The sequence below is a fragment of the Gavia stellata genome, chromosome 1 (assembly GCF_030936135.1).
Source record: "Gavia stellata isolate bGavSte3 chromosome 1, bGavSte3.hap2, whole genome shotgun sequence".
In the NCBI taxonomy this organism is placed as follows: Eukaryota; Metazoa; Chordata; class Aves; order Gaviiformes; family Gaviidae; genus Gavia; species Gavia stellata.
Genome location: NC_082594.1, coordinates 58,380,731 through 58,408,591, shown reverse-complemented (window position 1 = coordinate 58,408,591; position 27,861 = coordinate 58,380,731). Strand labels below are relative to the sequence as shown.

At 41.9% G+C, this 27,861-nt stretch overlaps 1 protein-coding gene across 13 annotated transcripts in view; it reads right to left on the bottom strand.

The window, feature by feature from the left end:
- The window catches only part of MBNL2 (muscleblind like splicing regulator 2), a 74,130-nt gene that overhangs the window by 21,762 nt on the left and 24,507 nt on the right, over positions 1-27,861 (bottom strand). For 3 of the 13 annotated variants that reach the window (XM_059825450.1, XM_059825441.1, XM_059825468.1), the window contains exons 2-6: positions 13,924-14,088; positions 10,693-10,893; positions 9,236-9,499; positions 2,636-2,689; positions 1,839-1,992 (exon numbers count right to left, since the gene is read on the bottom strand). In XM_059825450.1, the coding sequence (XP_059681433.1) occupies positions 1,839-1,992; positions 2,636-2,689; positions 9,236-9,499; positions 10,693-10,893; positions 13,924-14,088 (838 nt within the window). The remainder of the gene's footprint in view (positions 1-1,838; positions 1,993-2,635; positions 2,690-9,235; positions 9,500-10,692; positions 10,894-13,923; positions 14,089-27,861) is intronic. The other 10 variants (XM_059825462.1, XM_059825456.1, XM_059825476.1 and 7 more) reach the window with 6 other exon arrangements.

The following is a 27,861-nucleotide window of genomic DNA, read 5'->3' as shown; positions in this document are numbered from 1 at the left end:
CTCTCTCTAACATCCTTTCTAGGTGCTGATGGTGTGCACAAAGAGCAGGAGGTTCAGCTCCGTGAGAAAGGTTTTACACTCTGGACCTGGGCTCCATCTGCTATGGCATCCCTCTGTTTCTTCTTTTTTCGTGCACTTGTTTTGGGGCTTGCCAACAACCTGGCCCTTAAGGTTTGGTTCCAAGATCCACCCTTCCTACCATCAGAAATTTGTAAGATAAAACTATAATTACAACCATTACTTGGAAAGAGGGATGGACAATAAAAAGCACAAAGAACGAGCTACTTAAGGAAGCATGAGCACTCCAAAAGTCTGGAAAATCTCCAAATGCTATTTCACTGAAAAAGGTTTAAACTACTGCATTTTCCATAGTTAATTTTAAATCCTTGGCAATTGCAAATAATAGTGATAAGCCCCGAAAGAGAGTGCTTAAGAGAAGGAATAATGCATATCATACTGCAAATTCTCAGGGTTACAACGTAAAATAAATTTGTGGAAATTTCTGTATGTTTGTAAACACAGGGCAGTCTTCCATTCATGTCCAAATAGGCAGTCTCACAATTTATTTTTTTCAAACACTCCTATAAGTGTCAGTATGTTTTCTGCCACAGATACTCTGGTGCACCAACGTGCTAAAAATACGGCATGCTATAACTTACTATCATAAATACAGGGGCAGGCTCCAAGGTTGTTACTCAGGCCTTATAGCAAAATTCCATGAAGTCAAAGCCATCTGTGTTTGTTTTTATCTTTAAAAACATATGGGAATGCTGATAGATTGGGAAATTATCGCGTGTTGCGTTTTGTTCCCTGTTTGACCGACATTATTTCTAGAAACTAAAATAAGATCACTGAGATATCAAGCGCACGTGGTTTTAAACGATTCTGGAAGTTCACACTTGATAGCGTTCTGATACTAAAGTATGCAATTTGTTAATTACAAATGATATCACAGAATTCACTGGGCAGGATAGCTACCTTTGGGAAGCTTGGAGTGGGGGTGACTGACATAATTTAGAGGGTTATGTTGTTATTGTTCACACGACTACCTAGCACACTCCTTCTTTCGCAGTGTTAAAGAGAAGCCCTGCCACCAGCCACGGTGCAGTTCAAGACATCTCTGAATGCTCTGATTTTTACAGAGTTCCGAGCACTGAAATGCAAATTACATTCACTCGTCTTCAGATCACCCCTATGAAGAATTATAACCCTAGCTATTAGCTGCAAATGCTAGGAAAAGCTCTGGTGGTGTTCCAAAATGAAAACCACGAAAATGCATCTGATGCCTCAAAGCCCTTTAGTGCAGCCGTGGGGAGGAGTGTGTTTTGCCAGTGCTTCCACGCAGATATCAACTGGAAGGTTATGGCCCATGCTCCCCTTCTCGCTCCGCTCGTGTGCGGCTGGGGTAATCCTCCCGGCTGCAAAACAGCACCCGAGGGAGCAGGAGAACATGCCTCGGCCACGGCACACTTCCCGTGGCATCTCTGAAGCGTGATGCTTTTCCCAGCATTTTTGCTAGCGGAACTTTGCCCTCTCATCTCCTAGGAGAGCGCTGGCAGATGAAAGTCAAAATACAGCCAATTTAAGGTAGGAAAAATGGGGCAAACTCTGGACAATGATGAACGAGGCTATGAATGTGAAAAGCAGCCTAACGGCTTGTTGGATTTTCTGCTTGAATTCTCGTACCTTGCAGGTGGAATTAAAATAACACATAGGTATCTGTGCAGTCTTCACCTCAAGTAGGGCAGGGAGCATAATAAAACCTTCTGTTAAGTGCAACTGCCTGACACGAAGGCTACCTAGGAACACAAAATGGGTTCAACGTGGGTGCCACATACCTGTTGGGATAAATGCTGCGTGTTGCTGCAACTGAGCATTGGCAAGAGCCTGTTGATAGTGCAAGACGCTGGGATTGAAAACGGCACTGGCACCATTGCTTTTTTCAAGTGCTTGTCTCTTTGGTAAAGGGTGAAGAACACCGGGAGGAAAGGCCTGTAAATAAGAAAGCTAGTTAAAATGGCGTCATTTTTAAGACGTTGTCTGTAACATATACATAAATACAAAAACTTGTTATTTTTTTAAGCGGCTAAAGATGCCTCGCCATGCATATTAACTCAAAGCACAGCAATGTAAAATGAGTGAAATTTTGTTATTGACAGCAAAAGCATGGTACTATTAACCTAAAACTGTAGCAGCACAACTACTGAAAAGAAAGGCCTTTAAAGCAACGAAAATGGCATTGCCTTTACATAGGTTTTCAAATATTATAGGGAGAAAAAACCACTTGTGTTTCATTGCCAAGTATTTTCTTTTTTTAATTTAAATATCGTTTCCTATTATTATACAGATTAATGGATTACGTTAAGCGTTTTCAATTACAGAAGCAGTTTTATCTCAATTCGACTTTTCATGAGAGGATATTTAAAAAAATGAAACCATGTTAGGAACCAAACTAAATCGTCTGCGTTTATTACGTATGAGAATGAGATGGATAAATAGAGTTTCCAGTAAATTAACGAGTATGTGAAATCATTTCCGGTTGATGTTCAAAAGTAAAGCGATACAAATTTCATTAGTTGCTTCTCTGAAAAACAAAAAAGCTACATGCAAAGCAAAAGGTGAAAGGTCAAAGTACCAGGTCTACAGTTGCTTCGAGAGGTCGCTTCATTGCTTTGGCAGTCGACTGAGTCTTTTAATAACAGGCAGCGAGCACATGATGGCAGTGGGCCAATGGGATTCAAGCGAATTAACATACAGGTAAACAGCAAGCAGAGGTGCATCATGGGAACGGCATTGCATTTGTGGATAGGTGAGAAGGAAAAAAATATTCTGAATGCAATATACAACATACAAAACACTAGGCATGCACAACAACAAAAATGTCTTCTAAAGAAATGAATATTACATTTCGAATTAGTACCGAAGCAAAAATGCATCTACTATACCTTAGTTAAAAGCATATAAGAGAGTAAAATATAGATGTTTGAAATTCAGGAAAGTTGAGTAAAACAGCAGCTTGCAGACACTATTAAGCATCGTATAAACACTTCACAGAGATGCAGAGAGTTTTAAGGATACGCCTATAAGAATTCCTGATAAGTTAGTTAAGTCACATTTTAAAGCGGAAAAGTCCATTGGGAAGGCTACGTTTTCAAATACAAAGCACGAGTGAAAGTTGTAATGCATCACAAATGCTACTAATATCAGTGCTTGCAAGGTGAGGGTCTTTTAATTAGGAGAAGCGTGTCAGTCAATAGAGTTGGGTACAAAATGAGAGGGGTTCTCATGTTCCAATGCAAAGCAGAATAAGTAAGACGGCTAGTTACACTAACTTATCATTAATTCCTTTTTTTTCCCCTACAGCTGGGTCATTTTTGCAGATTTTTTTTTTTTCCTTGTAACTTACCACATTACATTGAAAGGGAAAAAAGTCTTTCAGAATTTAAAACACATTTTCTAAATTTTTCTACAACCCTCAGTACTAGCTTCAGGAGCAGGGAGTAAAAATACTGCTCTCGGTTCATAAGCAAACATTAACGTATGAGTTATGATACTAGTCGACCGTTATTAATTTTTTTAAAAATAAAATATTTAGGCATAGTACATAGCATATACATTTATGTATACTTCCATAATAAGATCAAACTTATGGCTGACGTGATGGCATTCTGTAAAAAGTCTTCTCGTATAAAATATTACTTCCACGTTTTACAGTGTAAATTATTCTTACAAACCTTTAGAAAGGAAAGGAAGATTTACTTAGAAATCAGGATCTTTATTTTTGTTTTTTAAACACAGGCTGATATTTAGCTCTTTTCAGGATATGCAGATTATGCCTATCTTGACATCAGTATGTGGAAATAGGGAACAAAAGTGGGGGGGGAAAAAAGAGGACGAGGCACAAAATGTCTACAAACAGCTTATGGTTGCAAGATTAGCTAGTGCCAACAGGGTATTTTGCAGGATAGCCCTCGCTTTGCCTATTCCTCATTCCTGGCTTTGTTGCACCTAAGTTGCATGAGGCTTCCCAACTCCCTCCCCATCTGTCCTTCAGCGCTTTTCTGGATTACATACCCTGATCTACAGGATCTGCTCATCTGTCTGGGTCCGAGACTCAGACATAAAAAGAAACACCTGGTGCAAAGTGAGGCTCTGGAGAGCCTTCTTACATCTAAGCAGGGTGCTGTGCAGCTCATGTGTGGTATCCCCCATGAGCACCCCCACGGGGGACATCACTCCGTCTGCATGCGGCACGGTCTCAGACTCACTCTGCATCCAAGACGGTTGGAAGTCTACACAGAGGCAAAGCATTACGACTGAATTCAGCATTATGTGATGATGAAGTCCACGAATTCAAATCAACATCATTAAGAGTAAAGCATTTCAGTTAATTACATTTATTATCCAAATGCAGATCTTATCTGATCTCGTTCGTTAACTTACTATCTCTGTGTTCATGATTGCCTTTTTCCACTTCTCCACGCTCTTCTTAACCTCACCTCCCTGTTTTGAAGCTTTTTGCTGGCCTTCCCCTCATCTTCCACAGCAAGTTCAGTCTCACAGTTTTCCCAACCTGAAGGCTTTGACTTGATCTGTTTCTAGATCTACTCATCAACCCTGTTTCCACAGTCTCCCCCTCTTTTCAGGCTTTCAGTCTGATTGTCCATTTTTCTCTCCCACATTCATCTTTTCTTTCATTTTGTCCCGATAGTAAAACCTCCTTTGCCCCCTTTCTGTTCCATCAGGTAATCTCCTGCTCAACATTTGATCTCCTACATAACTAACAACAACAAAAAAGCAATAGCTACAGACTCGAGAGGAAGAGGCTATGTAAAAGAAATAAAGATAGTAATAAAAATGATCAAACGTACCGAGGCATAGTATCTGTCTGCCATATGTCACACTGGTATGCTGTATGATCTCCTGGAACACGAGCAAGGTCCACACAGCGGAGGCCTGCACAGATGTGCAAGGAGCTCCTGACTAAACTCAAACGCAAGAAGGGAAGCACGCAAGAGGTGGAAGCAGGGACGGATGCCCCAGGAGGAACAGGGACACAGTCTGAGCATGCAGGGATAGGTTAGGAGAGCCAATGACCACCTGGAGTTCAAACTGGCAAGGAATGTGAAGGACAAGAAGAAGGGCTTCTCCAAGTATGTCAGCAGCAAAAGGAAGCCTAGCGAAAACGTGGGCCCGCTACTGAATGGGGCAGGTGACCTGGTGACACAGGACATGGAAAAGGCTGAGGTACTGAACGTCTTCTCCACCTCAGTCTTTGTTGGTAAGACTGGCCTTCAGGGCAGTGGGAGACCAGTGGGAAAGTCTGAAGTGAGGAATATTTACCCTCAGAGGAGGAGGATCAGGCTAGGGAACATTTAAACAAACTGGATGTACACAAACCCATAGGAGCTGACAGGATGAGTGATGGGTGCTGAGGGAGCTGGCCAATGTCACTGCAAGGCCACTCAATTATCTTTGAAAAGTCACTGCGATTGGGCGAAGTTCCCGAAGACTGCAAGAAAGTCAATGACACTCACATCTTCAAAAGGGCAGGAAGAAGGCTGAGGAATGACAGGTTGGTCAACCTTACCTCGGTCCCTGGGAAAGCGATCAAGCAAATCCTCCAGAATACCATCTCCAAACACATGAAAGCCAAGAAGGTGATGGGGAGTAGTCAGCATAGATTTATGAAAGGCAAATTGTGCTTAACCAACCTGACAGCCTTCTATGATGAGACTGGCTTGGTGGGTGAAGGGAGTGCAACAGATGTTGTTTCTCTTGACTTCAAAAAGGTTTTCAACACTGTCTCCCATTTCATCCTCATAGACAAGCTTACTTAGTTATGGGCTAAATAGGAAACAGTGAGGTGGACTGAAAATTGGCACAACTGCCAGGTCCAAAGTGTTGTGATCAGCAACACAATGTCCAGCTGGAGGCCAGTCACTAGCGGTGTAAAAGTCAGAGGAGTGATTGATACACAAGATAGATGTGCTGCAACTCAGAGGGACCTGGAAAGGGTGGAAAAATGGGCACAGAGGAACATCACTAAGTTCAACAAAGGGAAATACCAAGCCCCACACCTGCGGATGAACACCACCAGGCACCAGTAGATGCTGGGGGCCACCCAGCTGGAAAGCAGCTTGGCAGGAAAGGACCTAGAGGTCCTGGTGGACACCAAGTTGAACATGAGCCAGCAATGCACCCTCATAGCAAAGGCAGCCGACAGCATCCTGGGCTGCATTAGGAAGAGCATCACCAGCAGGTCGAAGGAGAGGATCCCTCCCCTCTGCTCAGCACTGGTGAGGCTGAATATGGAGCACTATGCCCACGTCCCCAGTACAAAACATGGACATACCAGAAAACAGTCCCATAAAGGGCCTCAAAGATGATGAAGGGACTGGAGCACCTCTCATAGGAGGAAAGGTTGAGAGAGCTAGGACTGTTCAGCCTAGAGAAGAGAAGATGCAGGGGGATCACATCAATGTATATAAATACCTGATGGGGGAGTAAAAATGGAACCAGACTCTTCTCAGCGGTGGCCTGGGATAGGACAAGACGCAATAGGAACAAATTTAAATATAAGAAATTCCATTTAAATGTAAGTTTTTGGTTTTGTTTTTACTGCAAGCATTATTTAACCATAGATTGTCAAGAAAAGCTGTGGAGTCTCCATCCTTGGAAACTTTCAAAAGCCACCTAGGCATGTCCTGGGCAATCTGCTCTAGCTCACCCTGCTTGAGCAGGGGGGTTGGACTGGACGATCCCCAGAGGTCCTTTCCAACACCAACTATGAATTCACATTTTAATTTAGGCTGTACATTCTTCAGTGACTTTTTATACTCTCTGATGCACCACATGAATATTTGGAGCTCCCCAAGTACAATGATAGATGACACTGCCTTCTAATGCACTTCACATTTAAGCTGTCTACAGCCTCTTTTACAGTGTCTTTCCCCTTCCTTTTTACTTCAAATGATGGGGTCACCTAAGATACCTGAGTAAAAATTCCTAAACTTCAACGTACAGAAATACAGACAGGGCATTTTCTGCAAGATCCCAAGCTGCAGAATTCATTGACCTTCAATGGTCTTACAATCTTTGCCTATAGTGCTCTAACCCTATCCACAATGTTCACCTATACAAGCACCCTCTGGACCAGAGCAATGCAGCCAGCTCCCCAGCCAGGAAGAAAAAACTGTTGGACACAATTCCAACCTGGGAACAACCTGCAAGTGAACCCTACAGGTAAGCATTTGTATTTCTGCCTTACTTTTGCTCTCTAGATCCAACTGAGTATTCTTGGTCATTGTTGGGTGGCTTTGCAGGCATGTGCCTTTTCTACCACATTTTTGTTGCTATTGCCATTCCGGTGATTTTTCATTCACTCTATCCGATTGTTTCAAATCTATATTAAACAAAAAAATATTTGGACTGTAAAGAATCTTTTCTGTTTGGTAGTCTAAATATGCCATTAAAATATTTTGTACATATTTGTCTGCAAAAAGTTACCCTGAATTACAGGTCCCTGCCGTCTTCTCCCGTGACATTAGAACACTAACATTTCAATTCTGTGTTTCCAAAGATGCTTCATCTTGCTCTGAGGCTAATGCAATTCCAATCACGCCTTATTTAAAAAAATCACAGGATACATATCCAACCATTACTGAAGCACAAAACTTTAATCCCCTCATCTCTCTCCTTTCTTCTTTAGTGTGTTGCCTAGAAATATTACGTTCTCTAAATGGACAATAAATATTGCACAACAGAAGATAGTTAGAATAGAAAAAAAACAATCTCCTTTGCTTTCATTTCCAGATGGTATTCAATTTCTGCAAGCACAGGGAAGTTTAACTAAAAATCACCCCGTCTGAAACAGAGACTGGGGATACTACAAAAGAAAGGATATTAAAGCTTAGGAAATGTTCTTCTGTTTGGAGGTTTACTTTCTTGCATAACTTAACCTTTGTCTCTCAAAAAGTCTGGTCTTTGCTAATTTGCTAAATACAATAGCTTGGGGTAGTTATATACTGTACTGTATTGTGTTTCTGGTAGGCTTTTTACCCAGAGAATAACTGTATTGTCTATAACTATTGTATGCACTGCCCACAAGTCCACAAACCACATCTGCTTAATTATTCGTCCACTGCCAGCAATGAGGACAATCATTCTCTGATTTGCTGCCAGCAATTTTGTCTCCCAAGTCAGATCCTGCATGCTTGATTTATTTAACTTCATCAATACCACTCTATTTAAATTTATCAACTTTCCTGGTAGCAACCCTAAGAGATACCCAATACTGGTAAATAGATGGGCTCACTTGTCTGAACAGTTTTCAGTAAGAGCTTAAAATACATGAAAATAGAAAGCCCTCAATCTCTTGTCTGCTGACTATAGTTACTACACTTTCTCTGAATGATTCCCATTTTAGTTTACTACTTTTAAACCCTGTTTTTCCAATAGAAAAAACTGTACCACAGAGAGATTCAAGTAACTTGTCCATGACAGTGGAAGAGGCACGAGAAAAGTCTAGGTGTAAGATTCAGGTAACCAAAATTCAAAAAGATACAGTCAACACTTTTTAGTCAGCAGGGATAGACGTGTATCTACAAAGGGCAGTTCTTTCTCATCCTCAGACAGGCACTAGTGGTAGATCAGGTGAATGTGCTGTTTTTTCTCCACTACCTACAAAGCAAGACCAAGGCGGCTGGGCTAGGCTCAGTTATCTAACTGTCTGACATCTAAGGTGGGGCAAGTTGAATCCTAATACAGATTGCTTTTCTACTACCTATCTCTGAGACAAAAGTTCTCTCTTTGCTTTTCTTCCCAATTTCCACATGTATATCTGCCATCAAAGAGCTAAAACAGCATATGTGCTCCTATTTTCCCAGAGGACATTGAAGCTTGTTGGCTTTATTTCTGCTCGGAAATACTAGGGGCAAATTTAACATGTAATCAAGGCAGAGAACAGAAGTGGTATAGAGTGTCATTTGCTTCACTGTCTTGGATAGAAATACAGCATTAAAATAAAGGCATAAAGAAAAAAGTGCTTCCTCCCATCAAGCAATAGTAATAATTTTACAAATTCTTATCTTTTACAAAAAAAAAAAAAAAAAAAGAAAAGAAAAAAAAGAGGCAAAAGAGAAAAGAAAGTATAAGCAAACAGCATTAAATTGAAGCAAAATAGGCATCAAAGAGCTTCTGTCAAAAAAAGGCAGCCATATATGCCAGCACTTACCATCACAGTCGCAGCTGCCGCAGCTGCCTGGGCTGCCACCGCAGCCTGGTTGGCTTGGTGTTGCGCCGCTTTGATTTTGGCCTGCAAATGTGCAGGAGGGTGAAAATACTTGCATTTCTCCCTCATGCAACGACCTTTTATGTAATCCATACACACGGTTACGGTGTTGTCGTTTGTGTCAATCATTGTGCTGTCTGCTGGATGCGCAAAGCGGCAATCAGTCTCTCCACGCGCACAGTTTCCCCGCTGGAACTCCCTGCACACCTACGTGCAAAACAACACGCGTTGCAGGGGAAGAGCTCGGTGCAACGCGAAAGGGCAGGGAGAGCCCCGTGCCCCCAAAAGACAGACCTACCCTCTTCCCTGGTTAGTTCAAGTTTTTCAGCAAATTCAATTTAATAAACCCTTCACCTTCTTCTGGGAGAGGGAAATGCATCTATTTTCCCCTTACGTGCTTGGCTCCTCAGGTAGCTCTGTGGTACGGCAGCTAAATGAACCTGACATGCAACAGAAGCATTCCCAAATGCCCTTCCTTTTTCCTGTCCAGAAAACATCTGGGAAGGACACTTACAGAAGTAACTGTCCCTGCAAAACTAGCTGGGAATCACAAAACATTCAGTCCCTTTCTGACTACACTTTATATTCTTGCAGCTTCACTGGTAGGGAAGGAGTTCCTCTTGCTGAGACCCGAGGAAGATATGCATCAGATGCACTGTATCTTTTATAGAGTCCGCAAACAAAAGGGAGCACACACACCCCCCCGCCAAAAAATAATTTTCAAAAACGGGCAGAACGAACACGCTGATTTTCCTAAGAAGAAACGTGCTTTAGATACTACTGCTCAGGCTTTTGGGAAAGGACATTCATTTCTGCAAGAGCCATTTGGCCTTCTCGTGTACTTGGATTAGAGATTCCCCTGAGCCCAGCCATGCAGAGATCCATCAATACCAGGGAGGCTCTGCACGTAGCTGGGGACTTGCCCCTTCAGCCTGCTGCAGGGTTGGTAACATTCGACATCTCCATTTGTAGCTCAAGGCTGAAGGGCTATACAATTCCCCTAATGTCGATCTGTAAGGCTATAAAATTCCCCTAATATCAATGCATAAAAACCGGGACAGAATTAATACTGCAATAAAAATGTGCTTGTTAGATATTTCATCAAGGCATACCTTTACAGGCATGTATACTTGAGGTATTTTGGAGGAGATGAACTTTACGAAAGATGAAAATTCATGTTGATGTCTGTGTGTTAAATTTGAGCGAAGGCACTACCTTAAATATAACAGAGTTTAATTACCACTGGCTGTAAGTGTAGAAATCCTGCCTGGTTACAAGGTCTTTATTTGTAGCAACTAAATTTAAGCATCATTTCTCAAACAATAGAGTTTTTCCCTCCAAGATCTTTCACACAGCCTACCAGAGGATTGTATTTCTAGTCACGGCGGTGTCTACAGTACCTCCAGTTTATCAGTCCTGAGGAGTTTCTGGGTAGCAGTTGAACCGGGGACTGAAACCGGTGGACTTCCAGGAACAATGACAGGCGGTGTGGGTAGGATCTCAGTCGGGACTAAGCCAACTCCCGGTGTTACTGGCGTTAGGTAAGGAGCAAAGCTAATAGCCGTGTTCGTTCCTATTGTGGGACCCACTGGAAATGTGGGCTGCAAAATGAAAACACAGACCAAGATGAAGAAAAACAACCCCTTAATCAAGAGCTTATTAGTTGTCTTCTCCACATTCTTTCTGGCGCCGATTCATTTTCTTAATCAAAAAATGTCAAACAGCTGGCAAAACATACAGCATACTCTCTTCTTTTAATCACGTAACACATTCCATCAGCATACTAAGAACCACACTTTGTAGCTCTATTATTGGAAAAGAGGCTGCCGATGCAGAGGAAGTCACGTGAATCTCTATGGAGGTCCAGCTTACATTGCAGGCTTATTTACACATCTAAAACTAGAAATAACAGAGACTTTATTGCTTTTTTTCTCAATACCTGTTTTCCTTGGGAAAACAGGCTATTTTTCAAAGTACCAGATTTCATAGGTGAAGCGTTGTTAACTGTATTAAAGCCATATTTCTAATAAGAATATATATAATAAGCTCTTTGGCATGTAACTTCCATCTGTGTGCATGCTGCATTTTGCCACCTCCTGCAATTATATGTTACTATGGCTCACACATCGAAAAACCTCACCTTTGCGAATGTTTGTGTGCTCAGCTGTCACCAGTGGCAAGCAGAATAAATATTATAATCTCAGCTGGACACAATATTTAGAAAGGGATTATTCAGGCTTAGCTAGAGTTCATCTTACAAAAAAAATTTGATTGGAAGGAACGATACGGGTCTAAAAATCTGTTTCATGCCTTCCTACAGTGAGTCAGTGAAGTCATGACCAGAAGAAAGAGCACTTGTGTGATGCTAAAACGCAGCCCTACCAAGGCAGAATGGTGGGTTTGTTACCACCAGCTCCGTGGGGGGTGGAGGCAGAAAACCACCACGGTCAGACCACGGTCAGACCTGGAAAGTGCTTTAGTTCTGCACAGCTGACATTTACCCCAGAGAGTGAAGCTATAATTATAAATGAGCAAAATGTATGCAGAAAAACAGGACAGGCCTCAGATTAGCTTTGTCAGAAATTAAGTTCCCAAATAAGCCGGCAGCTAGAAATGAACCACGCAACAGCAGAACTCTAGGGAAAGACTTAAAAACACTTAACGAAGGAGAAGGGTCTTTCTCATCAAGGTGGCCTGCATAGCCTGTGTTGGAGAAGGGAAGCCAGCCACACACAGTATGTAGAAAATACGCAAGAGAAAGCATAGGAGCTAGAAGGTTTTTTCTTTTTTTTTTTTTTGTCTTCAGAACCAATTACTAAATTATAAATGAATGTGAGTTAGTACCAAGAAGATACTCTGAGGAGCAGATTAGCCACGATACCCAGCTGTACAGAAATAGCATCTACCTACCCTAGAGTTAAAAGCGAATAATATGCTCTGTTTTTATCAGAGATCAAAACTGCTTGATATCAAACAGCACAGTTTATAAGTCAAGTGCGAGCTAAATTCTTTAGAGAATAATAATGAACATTTATATGGAACAACAGTTCAACTATGTTGGGGACAACATGTGTTATGTAAAATATAAAGTAACAGCTTTGTATCACATAATTTTAAGAATAAATCCACATGTCAAATGACTTCTATGGAATTTTCTTTCACTTTTTATCCATTATTCAAGGCTGAGTCATCTTAATCTGGCAATTTATGTGAGACAGAGAAATAAAACCCGGCACTTTTATCACAGCAATCGGTACAGAAGGCATTACGTCAATGAAATTGTAAAGTTCAAATGATGAAATGGGTAAGTAGAAAAAAGTATAATTCTGCCACTTCAATTTTTCTCATAACACTACGAGGTGGAATCTATTACTTCATGAAAACTTTTTCTGGTGAAAACTCAAGCAGTAGAAAACCAGGAAATATCAAAACACATTATGCCAATATACCAAGATACATTTTGATGAACGTGTACCAGAAATTCAGGGACTCCTGACACCCAATTCTTGCTCATGCCTTCCCACCTTACAACAGATGTTTCAAGTGTGAAAACGCATCTGAAAAAAGGCATCTGGGGTGAGCATCCTGTGACCAAATACAGGTATCTTCCTCTGAGAGGCTTACACTTGGCTCCTGTGATAGCCCGTGGAAAGACAAAGACACTTAGAATCCAAATCATTTAATCCGAATGCAGACGTCTGAAACAAGCCAAGCGAATGGTAATTAGAAGTGCCTATTTCTTTGGATAAACTATAAATGGACTTAGGAAGCCCAGCGCAGAAGTTGATGCCAACACTCCAGATGCCTCAAGTTAGAGAAAGAAATCCCACTCCAGTGGGATGCCTTACACTAGGCATTCAAATTGAGAAAACATCATTAGCAGCCGTGTGTGAAAAGTTTAATTCAGGTTACTTGCCTAACCATGCTTTGGAGGTCTGGTACCATGAGGAGCTCAACCGCAAAGGCAGCCCAGAGCAACTGATCATTTTAATGTCTAGCCAAAGATGCTGCTCATGCGTGCAAGACCCTACGTTTATGTCACCTTCTGGATTTGAAGTGTCCCACGTACCACAGACATTACCTTAAGACAAAACGCTGAGATTGTAAAGTGCATGCACCACCAATTCTCTGTCTTATTCTGGGACACTTCAGATTTCAAGAGAGTAAGAAAATGCTACCCGGAATTACATTAACCTTTGTTCCTGGTACTGGGATTAAATACTATTGAAAGCCACTGAAACCCAGAGGCTCCTGAGAGGGGAATTTTGCATTCTTACTTGAATAGCTTACTAGCAAATTATTATTACACAAATTTTCACCTCCAGAAGGATTACAGGTAAAAAACCTTGCAAATCTAGACAAAACCTGGCATGAACTGAATGAAAAAAAAACAAGAGAGAAAGAAAAAAAGCAAATGAGTCTGGGATAAGAAAAAATAAATATCAAATCTAGAGCAACACTCCATTATATCTTCATATGCAAATACAAATGATCATATCTCTAGCACCTCGGCAATTCCTTAAGTCAACAGATGGGGACTATTTTCATTGATACCAATTTAGAGAACTTTTGCAGGTCAATATAGTCTTCAACTTTACTTACCAATAACACCATCAGAGAAATATACTTACCACTGGCTGTAGCGGTGTCCCTGGAAACATGAACTGCATTTGCTGGGCAAGCATTGCTGCTGCAGTTTTTTGTTGGATTAAGTTGTTCCTACCATTGATTTCCAGTTGAGTTTTTAAATGTGTTGGTGGATGAAGGTATTTGCAGTTCTCCCTTGTACAACGACCCTGGAAAAAGAAGTCACGCTAATTGGTCTGCTGCTTTTGATGATAGTTTAATACCTTTGAGCAAATATTACATCATAAACTTAGCAAGAACTAAATGAAAATACAGGGTGTTTCCTGGGAACTATGTAGCAAGCAGGGAGGAGCTGATGGCCTTGAGCTCTGCCTCAGTCCACTACCTCTGATTGATCATTAAGGCTATTAGCCACAAAAAAGGGAGAGAAAGACTTTGAAACAGCATTTTCATTGTTAAGTACAGATCACTGCTATACAATTAATACTCTGAGTATTATCCAGACTGCCTGAACTGCCTCTCATGGTACCTTGGCTAGAGTATCTGCTGTTACCATAACACAAATGTTTTTATAAATGACATTACATTATGAATAACAAATTTAAAACTTCTTTCGAGAAATGCAGCTTTTAAGCACATTATATTAAAAAATAATTGTGTGTTCATGGCAGCGAGGATCTAGAGTGGCCACCCTCTGCTTGTGTTCGCTCATACGCTCACCCTTATCCCAGCTCACTGTCTTCTAGCTTCCTGTTTTTATTGCATCAGTGCAACTTTGAACTATTTCTATTCAAGTATAAAAGAACAGAAGTCAAGCTGGCACTTTCACAGCCTAAACTCAGAAGCAGTGCTTGGAGCTAAATCTGAAGGTACACAGCAAAAGGAGAGCTCCCGATCAACCTGAAAGCAGGAATTTTTGGACAGTTATGAGACAATAGGAGACAATAAAAACATGGGTGGGCAGCCACCTCTGAGGTGTCCTGTGTTGGAGGAGATGGACATGGAGCACACCTCTACAAGCAGTGCATGCTGACCAAAATGTCTGAAGAGCAGCATAAGACGCACTGATACGTTTTTCCCCAGAAAGGGAAATCGTAGGGTGCACCAGCAGGTTGTGCAGCTGCAGGGCAGGACCTGCTGAGATCAGAAGCTCCTCGATGACACAGCTCACAAACAGCCATAAAGTTTTAAAAGCTGTGACCAGAGGACCTAGAGCATTAGTCAAACTGCATTTGACACACTCAACTTGTAGAAGATAAGTTTCCAAATTGAGATGTTTTTAAAAAGTGCTTTTTAAACTTTCCATTCACTGGTATAAGGACTTTACAATTCATAACCAAGCAGGAATATCCTCCTACAGCCAAGAAAACGTTAAGATCCCTATGCAAGAACATCACACAGTACACACGTATGCTGACTCTGTGTATGCATACGTGTGCACACACACTGCTACAAAACTTTCAATACGCTTTGAATGTCCCAGAACAACAGTGTTAATGTTATACTTTTTACCCAGACACCAAAACACTGCTGATTCTGCCTCTAATCTGCTGTAAGGATGTAATAACTACCTACACAGGAGTAAGTTAAACATGTCCAGGAAGGTTCTCCTGCACCGAGGCCAATCGGAATGCAAACAGCTATTTCCACACTATTAAACTATTGTGAACAGCCCTTTCCTGACCTGCACCTGGCCACTGCTCGGGAGTATGCTAAACGGCAGAGGCCAGAAGAGTTCAAGAAAGCTAAAAATTTAAGAAAAATAATGGTCTCGGCACTCAGGAATACTTCTTGGTGCTGTTTTAACCTGATAGTACAGATGCAGGCATTTTCAGGACATTGTGCCTTCTTTCTGACTTCTGTTGTGCAAGTCACTAATTCTGTCTGGCTTAATGAAGCACACAAAAGGAACATTACTTCGTCAGCTGGCATGAGCAGAAACAGAGTAGTCATGATTTGATGGACGGAGAAGGCGGCTGGCTCTTCCATTCGGGGGGAATAAAGCCTTCATAATGTTAAAACGGAGCATGCTCAACACAGGCAATGAGTATACATACACTTTTGTGTTGGCTGATGATACATTTTTAACTGAGACCTATTTAACCTTAATCTATTTTGTATATGAATGGCTCATACAGCAAATCTGAAAATGAAAACAGCAAAATCAAATCAAACAACTCTACCCGATGGAAATATCTACCTATGGAAACAAAAGTGCTTCTCAAATAAGGATTGAGAGTAACTCCCAACTACAGCGGCTTTTGAAGTGCCTTAAGCCTGAAGAGTGCCTTCAGCCAGCCCTCCACTCTTACCTCTGAAAGCACACGGCTACTGTATACCATCACTTCAAGCTCTGCAAAGCAACCCACAATGCACAAGAGATTGGTTATTTCAGAAAACTTTCCAAAATAATCCAACTATACAAAAATGCACTGTCCTCTCTAAACTAATTCATGTCTGTGCCTCATTTACTAGCTTTTTGAGCTCCTGGTTAGCAATGAACGTACTATAAAAGAATTGTGTGGCCCCGTCACGCTACTATAGTAAAGTGCTGTAAACAGATCAAGCCTTGTTGAAATGAAATGACCCAAAATAAACCGCAGTGGAATGAGCACTGAAAATAGTGAGCAGATTAATCCAGCCCTAGCTACCAAAATTAAATAAATTCTGAGGCCAGCTTTCACTTCTTGAACCTACAATGGTTGGGGAAAAATGCCTACAAGCAACTTTTCGTTCTTTTTTAACAAATGCTCCATGTCCCTGTGAAGTCCTGATGAGAATAGCTTCAGAGAGGAAACCAGGTGGATTCCCAACTACCGATCAATGCAGGAACAAAAAATCAAACTTGTGGTACCATCTCAGCCAAATGGGATCCTGGATTTTTTTGTTTACTAAAAAGTCAAATATGAAGTCCAGCTGAGACAATAGCACATATCAACCAAACAGAACAGACAATTGTACCGAACATGCAAAAGCATTCAACATGCTGGGTCAACATCTACAATAACAGCTCACTTTGGATTCTTACAAAAAGTTACTATCCTAGCAGGCCACCTCGTAACAAATACAGAGACAAAACTGAATTCTTTAACTTTAGGATGCATCAGCATCAAGCCTCTGGAGCAAGGCTTGGTTCATCACAGCTCTTAAAACCACAGCAGTTAAGGAGCTGCTCCATAGACATTCAGTCCTCCCAGCACATGGCAGCACAAACTCTGTCAGCAGGATGAGGCAGGCAGCAAGGAAAATAATTGCTTCATACAACTTTTAACCTGCTCCCACATATGAGTCAGAGTCCTGAAAATGAGGGCACAGACAGATTGGTTTGAAACTTGGTCCTTAGAAACTCCTGTCACCCGTGAAGAGGTTATCAACAAGCACATCATAAGCTGTTGTCCACTTCCCATGCAAGTTCACCCCCCAAAAAATAATAATTTTCAATGAGCTGTCTCCTTATCTGCAATGGATAGTATCAACAAACAGACGTCAGATTAAATTCCCACCACTTTGTTACTCCCCTCATTCTGCAATGATGGTACCTACCTCTGACCTTTCATTTCTCTGCCTTCGGCCTCTACAGCTAGCCTAGCCTGATGTGTAGGGCCACATTTCAGGAGGGTAACAGAAAGTTTTAGCAGAAAAACTACTTCTCTACTCGTACTTATCCAGACTGGGAACATGCTGTGGCTTACATTGGGGGTGCGCCACAGGCTTCGTTCCAGTAAAGAAGTGGGAGAGGGAAAGGGTGGACCAAGGAGCTGGGAACTCCAGTGCCCACCACCCAGACGCAACAATGAGAGGCTCCACTTCTGCAGGGGCAGTGGTCTTGGGAGCTGCTACCTGACTGGTTTATTAGCAACAACACATCCCTTAACGAGCCATGTCACAGCACTGACTTTTTTAAAAAAAAAATCAATAGATTTCCCTATTAAGAACAATAGGTAGCTTGCCTAAAATCAACGGCACACCCTGTAGCTGTGCATATTAACATACTAAGAACCCATTTCCTGCCTACAAGTTGTATGGCCACGTCTGTGTCTTGAATATTTTATAAATCCACAGCTTTCTTCCGTATTTTACTATTGCTCTAATAGTAACAACAACAATAATAATTCATCCAGGCCCAGGCTGGGAATTGCTTATGCATAATAATGAGTTATGTTTTACTTACTAAAATTACCTTTATCTTTCACAAAAATAAGATCTTTGAATTAAAAAAAAAAAGGCAAAAAAAATGTTTCTTTTATCTCTTAAGCCAGGAATCAACTAATACATCCACAATCATTTCACTCAGGTACTGAATTCTGCTTTTAAGACGGGGGTCAATACATATTCTTAGCATGCTTATCATAAAAGTTCCACTAATAAATGTAACAGCTCCAATCTATACAGTCAATCCAAAACTGCTCTAAGACACTTTTCTGTAGCACAACATGGTGGGGTTTTTTTGGCAAAAGGAGAGGCTAATTGAGGTTCGAGGGGACCTCGAGAGGTCCCCAGTCCAACCTGCTCAGAGCAGGCTGCTCTTACAGGAGGAGCATCACCATGCAACATTGTCATGTTGTCTTCTGTTAGTGTGCCTGTCTCAAGTTTGAACCCTGAGGGTTACATGTTAGGTATACCATGTATATGTAAACCATACCAGCTAAATTAAGATTCCCTCTGCACTTCACCTCATACTTGGGGAAGGCAGCAGCCACGGTTACCTGCCATCCTATCAAAGCAGCAGTGTTATCCATCATCGAACCAATCAAATTATTTGTATTTTCCTTAAATAGTTGACAGGGGGAAAGTCCAGCTTGAAGCTGAGCATACAAATCCAAAGTTAATCGAGGCGATTTATTGATACTGTTAGTGGGAAATACCAGAGCATGCCTCACCCACCTCACAGCATAGCCTAACATCTGACATGGGACACCCCGTCACCTTTAAAAGACAGGTTATCTGATGAAGAGCAGAAACAGGGAGGCTTGCTTCCTCACAGACGTCCATCCCTTGTTCCTAACCTCTCTTCCCAGGGTATTTCCAGCTCCCCCCCACCCCCCCCCCATTCTCCCTAAACTCCCAGTTTCCTCCTGTACCCCACCTCCCTCCTTCCTCCTCCCCCAGAATACATACCCTCCCACCTCTCCTAACTATAGATCAGGAAACAACTCACACGATAAATATAACCTGCTCAAGCCGTGCATGTCCTGATGGGCCAGCCAAAATGGGCACGTGGCTGGCGGACCACACTCGGGAGCGGCTCAGCGCACTCGCTAGCCTTTTCCTTAACGGGGTAGTAATTTGGATCTCTCTTCTACCCAGACACTAATTTTTGCATAACCAGTAAGAACTTTGTGACATGTCTTTGAGAGGTCTGCTTCTAGCTACTTCGCTTGAAATTGGTGACGGTGTTCGAAAGTTATTAGGGTGCAAGGATGATGCTGGCAAAAATAGGGATCATGCAATTATGCAAAACCTGTTTCCTTAAGAAAACAAGCTAAAACTAACAAGTGCAGATGAAATTGTATGATCTCTCAGGATTAAATATGCAGTCTTATGGAAGAAAAAAAAAGTACGACTTCCAAGACATGAATGGTTTTAGAAGGCATCTGAGCAACTGGCTCTACAAGGGCAAAAAATTTTCTGGTTTCCAGCTAAACACTGTGATCCAAACATTTGCTGGAGTTAGAAAAGACACACACACACAAAATTTTTTTTAAAAGAGTAATAATCACCTGATGCCACAATCACCTCTCCTACTGGAAAAAAAATTTGCTATTTTCTGTATCATGCAGCTTCAGCAAACTTGCACGTGCTTATAAAGATCAGATTACATACATTTTAATAAACTAATGCACTTGCAACTGTGGGCATGCTGGTTAGCTAGATATCACCTGCTTGATATTGATATTAGATACCTGAAGATATTACATACTGTTCAAGCCTTGGCAGAGCAAGATCTAACAGCACAGGCCACTGTCCGGGGCGGTGGCAGCACACAGCAAGAATAGCCACAGAGACAGCAGCGTCAGCAGCTGGGGAGGGACCTAAGCCGTAAATACTCCTCTGGAAGAGTTTCTGACAAGAGCAGAAACTGCTTCTACTCCTTTGGGATTTCTCCTCGGCAGCCCCTCCGCAAATTCTGGTTGGGAACATGTGTGGCCTCACCCAATCAATTTAACAATTTCACCGTTGCATAAATCAGGAACTTTTCAGTTCCAATAATCCTGGGCTCCCTGGGGCTAAAAATAGACCCAGTCAACAGGAGGGCAGGATATTTTGAGATACTTAAGCTTCTGCTCCTGTCCATAGACAGCCACACTAACTCCACCACCCCAAAACATCCAGTTCAAATGTTATTTTTCAAACGCAGAAATACCAAAAAGGAAAAAAAAAATCTAAAGAAAACACTGACTGTGTATTCATATGCAGAGAGGGATGATTCCTTTTGTTCTACAGGACTTGCATTTACGCATTTCCCTATATATTCTAGTACATGAGAGCTCAATCACCAACAGCACTTTCAACACTCAAGGAAAACCACTAGACTTCAGTTTGGACTGGGTTAAAAAGTATTTTCCATCTAGCATCATGTGGGAACTCAATTTTCCTATGCAGGTCTATCTGCTTCCTAACGTCTCTCAAAGTAAAAAACCAGATACCACACCTCCATTAAAGTATTCCCTTTGCACTTGCTGTAAATATGTACCACCTCATACACTCTGTAGGACTACACATGCCTGTAGAGTTAAGCATATGTGCAAGGATTTCGGGGATTTAGTTAAGCCTTAAGAATGACTAGTCATAGATTTTTAAAAATGTAACAGCATTTTATTTCTTCCTTAAGGTATACAAAAAAGCTTCAAACATTTTTTGAATTTTGCATAATTTCACTTCTAGAGTATGTTGACTTGCAAATATACATGCTTATGAAAACAAGATTCCTTTAGCCTAAGTAGAATCATATCTAATTTTATAGAAAGAAATGGAGATCAGAATAAGATCCCTTATCTTGAAAATGAGACATACTTAAACTGTTTGAGAAGAAGAAAAATAATTTTAAAAAGGACCAAACTGTACTAGTAACAGAAATACTAAGCTTTTGATGGAGGGTTCAAATGCCTCAAAGTTCACTTGTTGCCATACACCTTACCAGCACAAAGACCTAAAGGAAAAAATGTATTTCAAAAAGCCACAAGCATCTTTTATATTACGCTTGAAATATTTCAGCTGTTGGATCTGTTTTCCTGGAAAAAACCCAAAAAACCAAACCAAAACCACCAACAAAAACAACTTAGAAACTTTGCTGAGAAACTAATTCTGTATTTCTAAAGCCATCTTGCAAGTCCGCCCACCAAAGTTAGTGAGTGTGCATACATATTTATATGCACCTACAGACTTCCGTTTCAAGAAAAAGTAGGAGGCAAATTCACTTTCTTACTTTAAAGTAGGAAAGGAAAAGAAGGCAAAAAATTCTCAGGTGACTTCAGCTTGATTCAGTTTCCAGCAAGCTAAGAAAACCCATTAGCTGCTCTTCTAATGATTTCAATTATTTGTAAGAAACTAAAAGCTGGTAAAATAAAAATGATCATTTTATGAATAAAGTTAGAGAACAAGAACTGCCTGTAACCAACAGAAAAAATAGAAAAAATATTGAAGAAAAAATGGAAGTCTTACAAAAAGATGGAATGTCTAAACGATATAAGAGTCTTAACACTAAAGACTAAATAGGAGATATTTATTTAAATGGAAAAAGACAAAATGTTCAACTGAAGAGCACATTTGCAATGCACAAAGAGCTCCGAGTCTCTCAAGATGCTCTTTCAAACAAATGTTGAGAAGGATGGCTATAGAGAATGGTTTAATAATTTGCCTTGCAATATCAAGGGAAGTGTACTCAATATTAAATTGCTCAGAAGAGAAAGAACTCAAGCAGATATTGCAGACGCCAAAAAAAAAAAAAGACACTTATGAAATTGTAAGTCGTTTGACAAACATCCTCGAGATTACTCTAACAAATAAGACAAAGAAAATTCAGACAAACAAACAACAGTTTAAACTAATATCAATTTATTTTATTTCTGTTTACTGCCTTGAAAATAATTTGAGAATAATAGGCAAATAAAGATTATTTCTTCCCCAATTACATAGCTCCTTTTCTTTTTCTTTTCCCATTTCACCCCCTCACTGGCACTCAAAATCTAAACCAGTTATTTTTATCTTAGCTTCATGTTTGGCTACCAGCATCAGTCAGTACACCACAAGCAACTGTGGACAACCCTTGAAATAAATCTTCACTCTAATGCACCCAAGCAAGTTTCATGGAACAAGAGGCAGCCAACTCATAGTACAGGGGAAGACCCCTATGGAATGAACATAAAGAAAGCAGAGGGAAGTGTGACCTCATTTAGTTAAAATTCCTCAAATGTGTAATTTCTATTACATGGGTGGTGAGACTCTTCACAGCATGTGAAGTCGCCTTGTGCAGGGCTCTAACAAACATACAGCTCCTCCCGTGGAATGACTAGATGCAGCCTGCCATGCGACTCAAGATGGGATGCAGTAGCAGAGCGGCTATTTAAGCCCTCCAAGTCTGTCCATTTGGAGAATTCAACGTATTCACAGATCCCTGCATTAAAGAAAAAAATGTCTAAAACCTTTATGGAGTCTCACAATACAGCATTACACACAGTTAACTGATGGCTGGGCAGCTTTAAAGCACCCGCTCATCACAAGGGTGGAGTGTTTTCATGGAAGACAGAAAAGAGCTGTGTAAATTGCAGGTGGGACCACACGGTAACCTAAGGCAAAATGGATTTTTTGCTGGTAAACAACATACTCCACCATTAAGTTTAACTTGACTGAACTGTGAAAGAAGAAGAAAAGAGCTTGGAAAGAGGCAATTTTCTTCAACAAAAATAGCCATTCCAGAAGTAATGGAAGTAAAGGAAGGTAAGTTGTTTGACTGCAGGTCAGCTGGCAAGAGAAAAGGCAACAACGGTGTAGCAGAAGAACAGCAGAAGACAAAGCAAGAAGATGGGCATGGCATGGTGCCGCTTCCTGACATGCCTCTTTCCTCACCTCCTTTACAATTCCCATAAAAGCCTTCAAGCAAACATATGCTGACTTTAATGCAAGCTTGCTCACACGAACAGGACTAAGATTAAACTCCCTTGGTTTGGGAACACCACTTTGCAGTGAAAAGGTAGGCAAACATAACTGCTGAAGTGACAGTCACGGCCTGAGACACCTTATTTCTCTTTCCGTGGCCTATGAAGGAAAGCCACCACATCTCAGCACACGGACTACACCCTCCAACGTGCACACCACACCTCCTTCACGGTAACCAGGCTAGAAAAGAGCGAGCGAGTAGTGAGGACAGGTCTTTGCTGTTGCAATGCCCGTGAGCCCAAAGGGTGAGCAGCCCAGCAAGGACCAGGCAATGGGCTGGTATGCTGACAACAGTTCCCTCAACAATGCAGCCGGAATCTTAACGTGCCTCAGAAAAAGCTATAAAACCAGCTATACGGCATCAAAAAGGAGCAGGAGACATGCCTTGGCAGTGAGGAGCCTGGCTGACTGGATCAGAAGGAAATGGGAGGAGAGTGCTGTAAAACCGACATTAGCCTCCCACAGCAAGTCACCTGCCCAAGGGGGCCTTGAGAAGATGCTTCATTTGAGAGTTGCAGTGAATCAAAAGAGATTTGGAAAAGGCCCGTTATTTGGAAGAGTCCCCCATATGGAAAAGGTCATCAGCACCATGTAGTAAGTCCCTTACGTACCAAGGGACCCCACTGGTATGCTATGGAGAAGGGCAGACCTAACATACCGGGAGCCAAGCGACGACCTTGGCCACCAGTGTGTCACAGCCCCCAGCTCCCAAGCTGGATGTCCAGCAGCCATGAACTGCTACAGGGGTGACCTGATCTGCCATCGGCAAGTCCCTCTGCCGCTCCTTGCGGGGATGCTTTCACCCTGGCCAGGCCACCCCGCACCCATGTGTGTGCCGAACAACGTGCCGGCGCTCCCAGTGCAGCTGGGGTTTGCTGGGCCTCTTCCCTCTCGGGGATTTCACACTTTCTTGGCCAATCACTTTACAAATAAAAGGAAAAAACAAGGGCCGAGTTAAATACACAGATTGCTGAGGACACCTTACATAATTGCAGAGGTGAAAAGTACACCGTCTTGTCCCTCTGCAGAGGAGCAGTGTTTACCCACCGTCAATGGCAGCACTGGAACTGCATCTGCGTTATTAATAAATCATCGGCTTTGCTCCCAGGATGAGCCAGCGAGGGCTGGAGTCTGACACCAGCTCTCAACTCACTGGAAAGTTGCTGAAAATACCCAGAAACTTCTCAGTGTTTTAGAAACTCCATGTATTTGGAACTGCATTAAAAACTACAAATTAAAGAAAAAACTCCTAAAAATGAAAATATATTTGCATTTCCAAAGAAGAATCACACGTAAAATCCCCCATACTATCTATAAGCACACGAGAAGCGGCAAACAAATTATCGAGATGAAAAGACACCATATCACTATGGGACCACCTACAGAGAGCAACCAAGTGTGCCCGTCCTGAAAAGTAAAAGATAAGCAGGCACCTTTCCTAGCCTTTTCTATACCCAGTCCATGCTCCTCCTCTTCTGGGAACTGGTTCCTTAACATCAGTGATACATTTCAGTTTCTATCTTTTCTTGCAGTCCAACACACCTTGGATTTCCCTCTTCAGGGAACAGGGAAACCAACATTACTAGGAGGGGCAGTGAGACCCCTGTCCTGAAGCAGCAGGACACGAGAGTTATCAGTGAGAAACACCCAGAGAATGAACAAACTAGATCAGCTTAAAAAAAAAAAACCAAACAAAAAACCCAAAAAAAACGGGGGGAGGAGGGCAGCAAGAGGTCCAGAAATTCAAGCAAGAGGAAAGAACGAAGCCCTGGCATCCCAATAACCCAAAACCCCCCGTTTTCTTTTTGCTGAAGGGCTATTTGTCCCCCTCCACATGGTATTAGGAAGCTTCCAGAAGATCTAGCAAAAATAGCAAGAAGTATAATGCAGTTACATTTATCTTAAATGGTAGCTTACAGAATTAGGCAGCTAAATCACAGTTATGAGAAAAGATAAGACACATTAGGATATCTTATTACCTTCCTTGAATGCTATATTCATCTAAGTACTAGAATATGTGATTGTGGTCTTGAGAGTGCTTATACCTTCTCAATACTGTGTTGAAGGAGCAGATAATTATTCTCTTCCTTAAGACAGATTCAGCGCCGACCAAATAAAATTCTAGGTTAATCTCAAATTAAAATACTGCCTCTAGGTTTTCCAAGGCATATATCCATGACTTTCAGGGGAATGCACACACTAGACTCCCTACCATTTATTATACTGCAATGACATTGTCTGTGGTCCGATGTTCACGGCACCCGTCTTCATCAGTGTCGTCAGCAGATGTGGTGATACCAACCTCAATTACATGACCGTATCTGGTATTTTACACAGCCTTCATTCCCAGGCAGCAAACAGGCAGTCAAATAGTATTTTTTTTAACCCTGACAGTCAGTGGGTAGTAGTACTCTAACGCACATTCATTTATCTCCTGGCCTGAATGCAAGATACTCACTTCCTTTTGGGTCTATCCATAGGGCTGGCTCTACAGAATCACATTAGGAACGGCTCCATTAAAATTATTAATGGATTTCTCAGTCTTCTTGTGAGACTAGACAGCATTACTCCCACTCTACATGGAATAAACTGAGACCAAATATGGTTAAAGTGCTGAGAAGTGCCTGCAGTTTTTGGCTGCAGATCTCTGCCTTCCTTCCACTTCGCTGTTGCATCTGCATGGCGCATGCAGGTGCTCCACTAGACTCCTAGTGCTCTTGGGTTTTGGGAGTCCAACCACCTAAGCGCTAGCAGTGAAGATGCCAGTTTTGGAGACTTGCTCGCCGGTCTCCGGAGGAGCAATGAATGCCTGATCAGGAGGCCACCTCCTGCCAACTCTGCCACAGCCTGCCTCACTTGCTGCACCAGCACCCTTTGGATGGAGACCTGACACCCTCCACATGCCATCCCCTCTCCAGAAAGCTGTCTGTGACATGCACCCACTGAGGCAGAGGAAAATACAAGGCTGGAAGAGAGCACGTACTAACGTTACCTGGACAGCACATCTCCAACACGTTTTCCTCAACTCTTGGCTCCCACCCAGTTCACCTGGGTGAACTCCCACCTTGTCCCAGCTCTCCTCTTCCTCTCCTCACCTTTGGCATTGCCTCTTCGCTGCTCCTGGCACCAGCACCTGACACCAGACGGAGCAAGCACAGAGACAGCTGCGCTTGGTCCTTGGTCTGAAGCAAGCTCAGCGCACACGGAGCCTGTCTGATCTGCACGCCAGCCTGCGCACGGCCTCTGCTAGGCATGCATAGATGGCAAGTTTTCACACTTACAAAATGACCAAATTTGGGTGAAATTTCACAAAAATAGCATAAGGCAAATTACTGATATCAGAGACCCTTCTGCTGCTAGATCTCGAGGTTCAGTTGTAAACAATGAGAAATCAGATTTATCATTGAACCTGTTTTAAGAAACACTTAAGAAGGAAAAACAAGGTATTTGCATCTCAGCTGTTTCTCAAAAATAGTTGAAGTGTTTCACGAAACTTTAAATAAACACTCTGAGTCAGTCACTCATATGTTTCAGCCCAGATAATTGCATTTTGAGAGACTTGCAAACCACAGAAAAGGAGGATATTATTTGGAAAGTGGTGGGCAAGATTAAATCCAGGTGATGATGATGGCACACTGTTGAGAATAGAACACTCATGTGTGCCTCATCAACACAACTGACCAAAGGCTAATGACTGCAGGAACTCCAAGCACTTCTGGAGAAATAAAAGCATTGAAACACAATGACAGTAAACAAAACATTCAGTAACATGTTAAAAATGAAATCTGCTGGACCGTTTGTCCAGAAATACTTTAATACAAGTAGTCATTACACATCCCAGCTGATGCACTCCACAGACAGACTAAAGAGTTACCAAACAGCATTTTGGAGAATATAATGGCTATAAGCATGTAAACGTCATTTCAAAGCAAACTCTTTGTTATATTTCAAATTGCATCGAAAGGGATCACGTACTAGCGTACCACATCTTTCCAGTGTCACACCAAAGCCCAAATGATCTATGCAGAAAGAAAAAAGTCATGACCATTTGACTTGAACAAGGACTTCTCCGATTTGTTTTCTTCAACATTTTGAAGATGATACCTTCCCACTCTACCTCTTAGCAGGTAAAAGAAGTTCATCAAGTATTGACAGGCTATTACGAGATATGCTATAGAACATGCAAAGCCACTTGGATAAAGGAACCACCTTTGTGACTTGTTCTTCCTTCCCCTTAAAGTTTCTACAAGAGACAAGCAGGTTCCCCTGCAACAGTGACAAACTGACTGCTTTCAGTGTCTATCTCCTGGAAGCCTTCACAGCTTTGGCACCACTCTCATTTGTTTTTCAGGAGAAATACTGTTCTCCAAAGAGGAACCAAAGGACCATATAATTTATTACTTTCCTTTGTGGGTAAAGTGTTTTCACTGCCTGCACCTTATCTGTGCAGCAGTCACAAGACGAAGATTCCCACCAAACATCTTTTTGTCAAATGCTTCCCTTTGTTTGGGTGCCAAGGAGGAAGAGGCAGGATGCTGTCAGAAGCCGAGGGCACAGCCAAGGCTTCCGTCCCTGCTTTTTATGCCAAACTGGCAACAACAACCGAATGAGAAACTCTAGGTGAAGACTACACCACCTGCGGTTGACAGACCTTCTCCCTCTCTGCTCCCAAGCAGGAGTGGAGAGAACAGAAGCGCTGGGAACTTTCCTCTCTGGAGCAGGAAGGAGAAGACCACAACCACCAAGTCTTCAAAACTGCACACAGAATTTGAGAAGGTATCCGGCTCACCATCTGGCCTGGTGGCATGGCTGAGCCATGTCTTCAT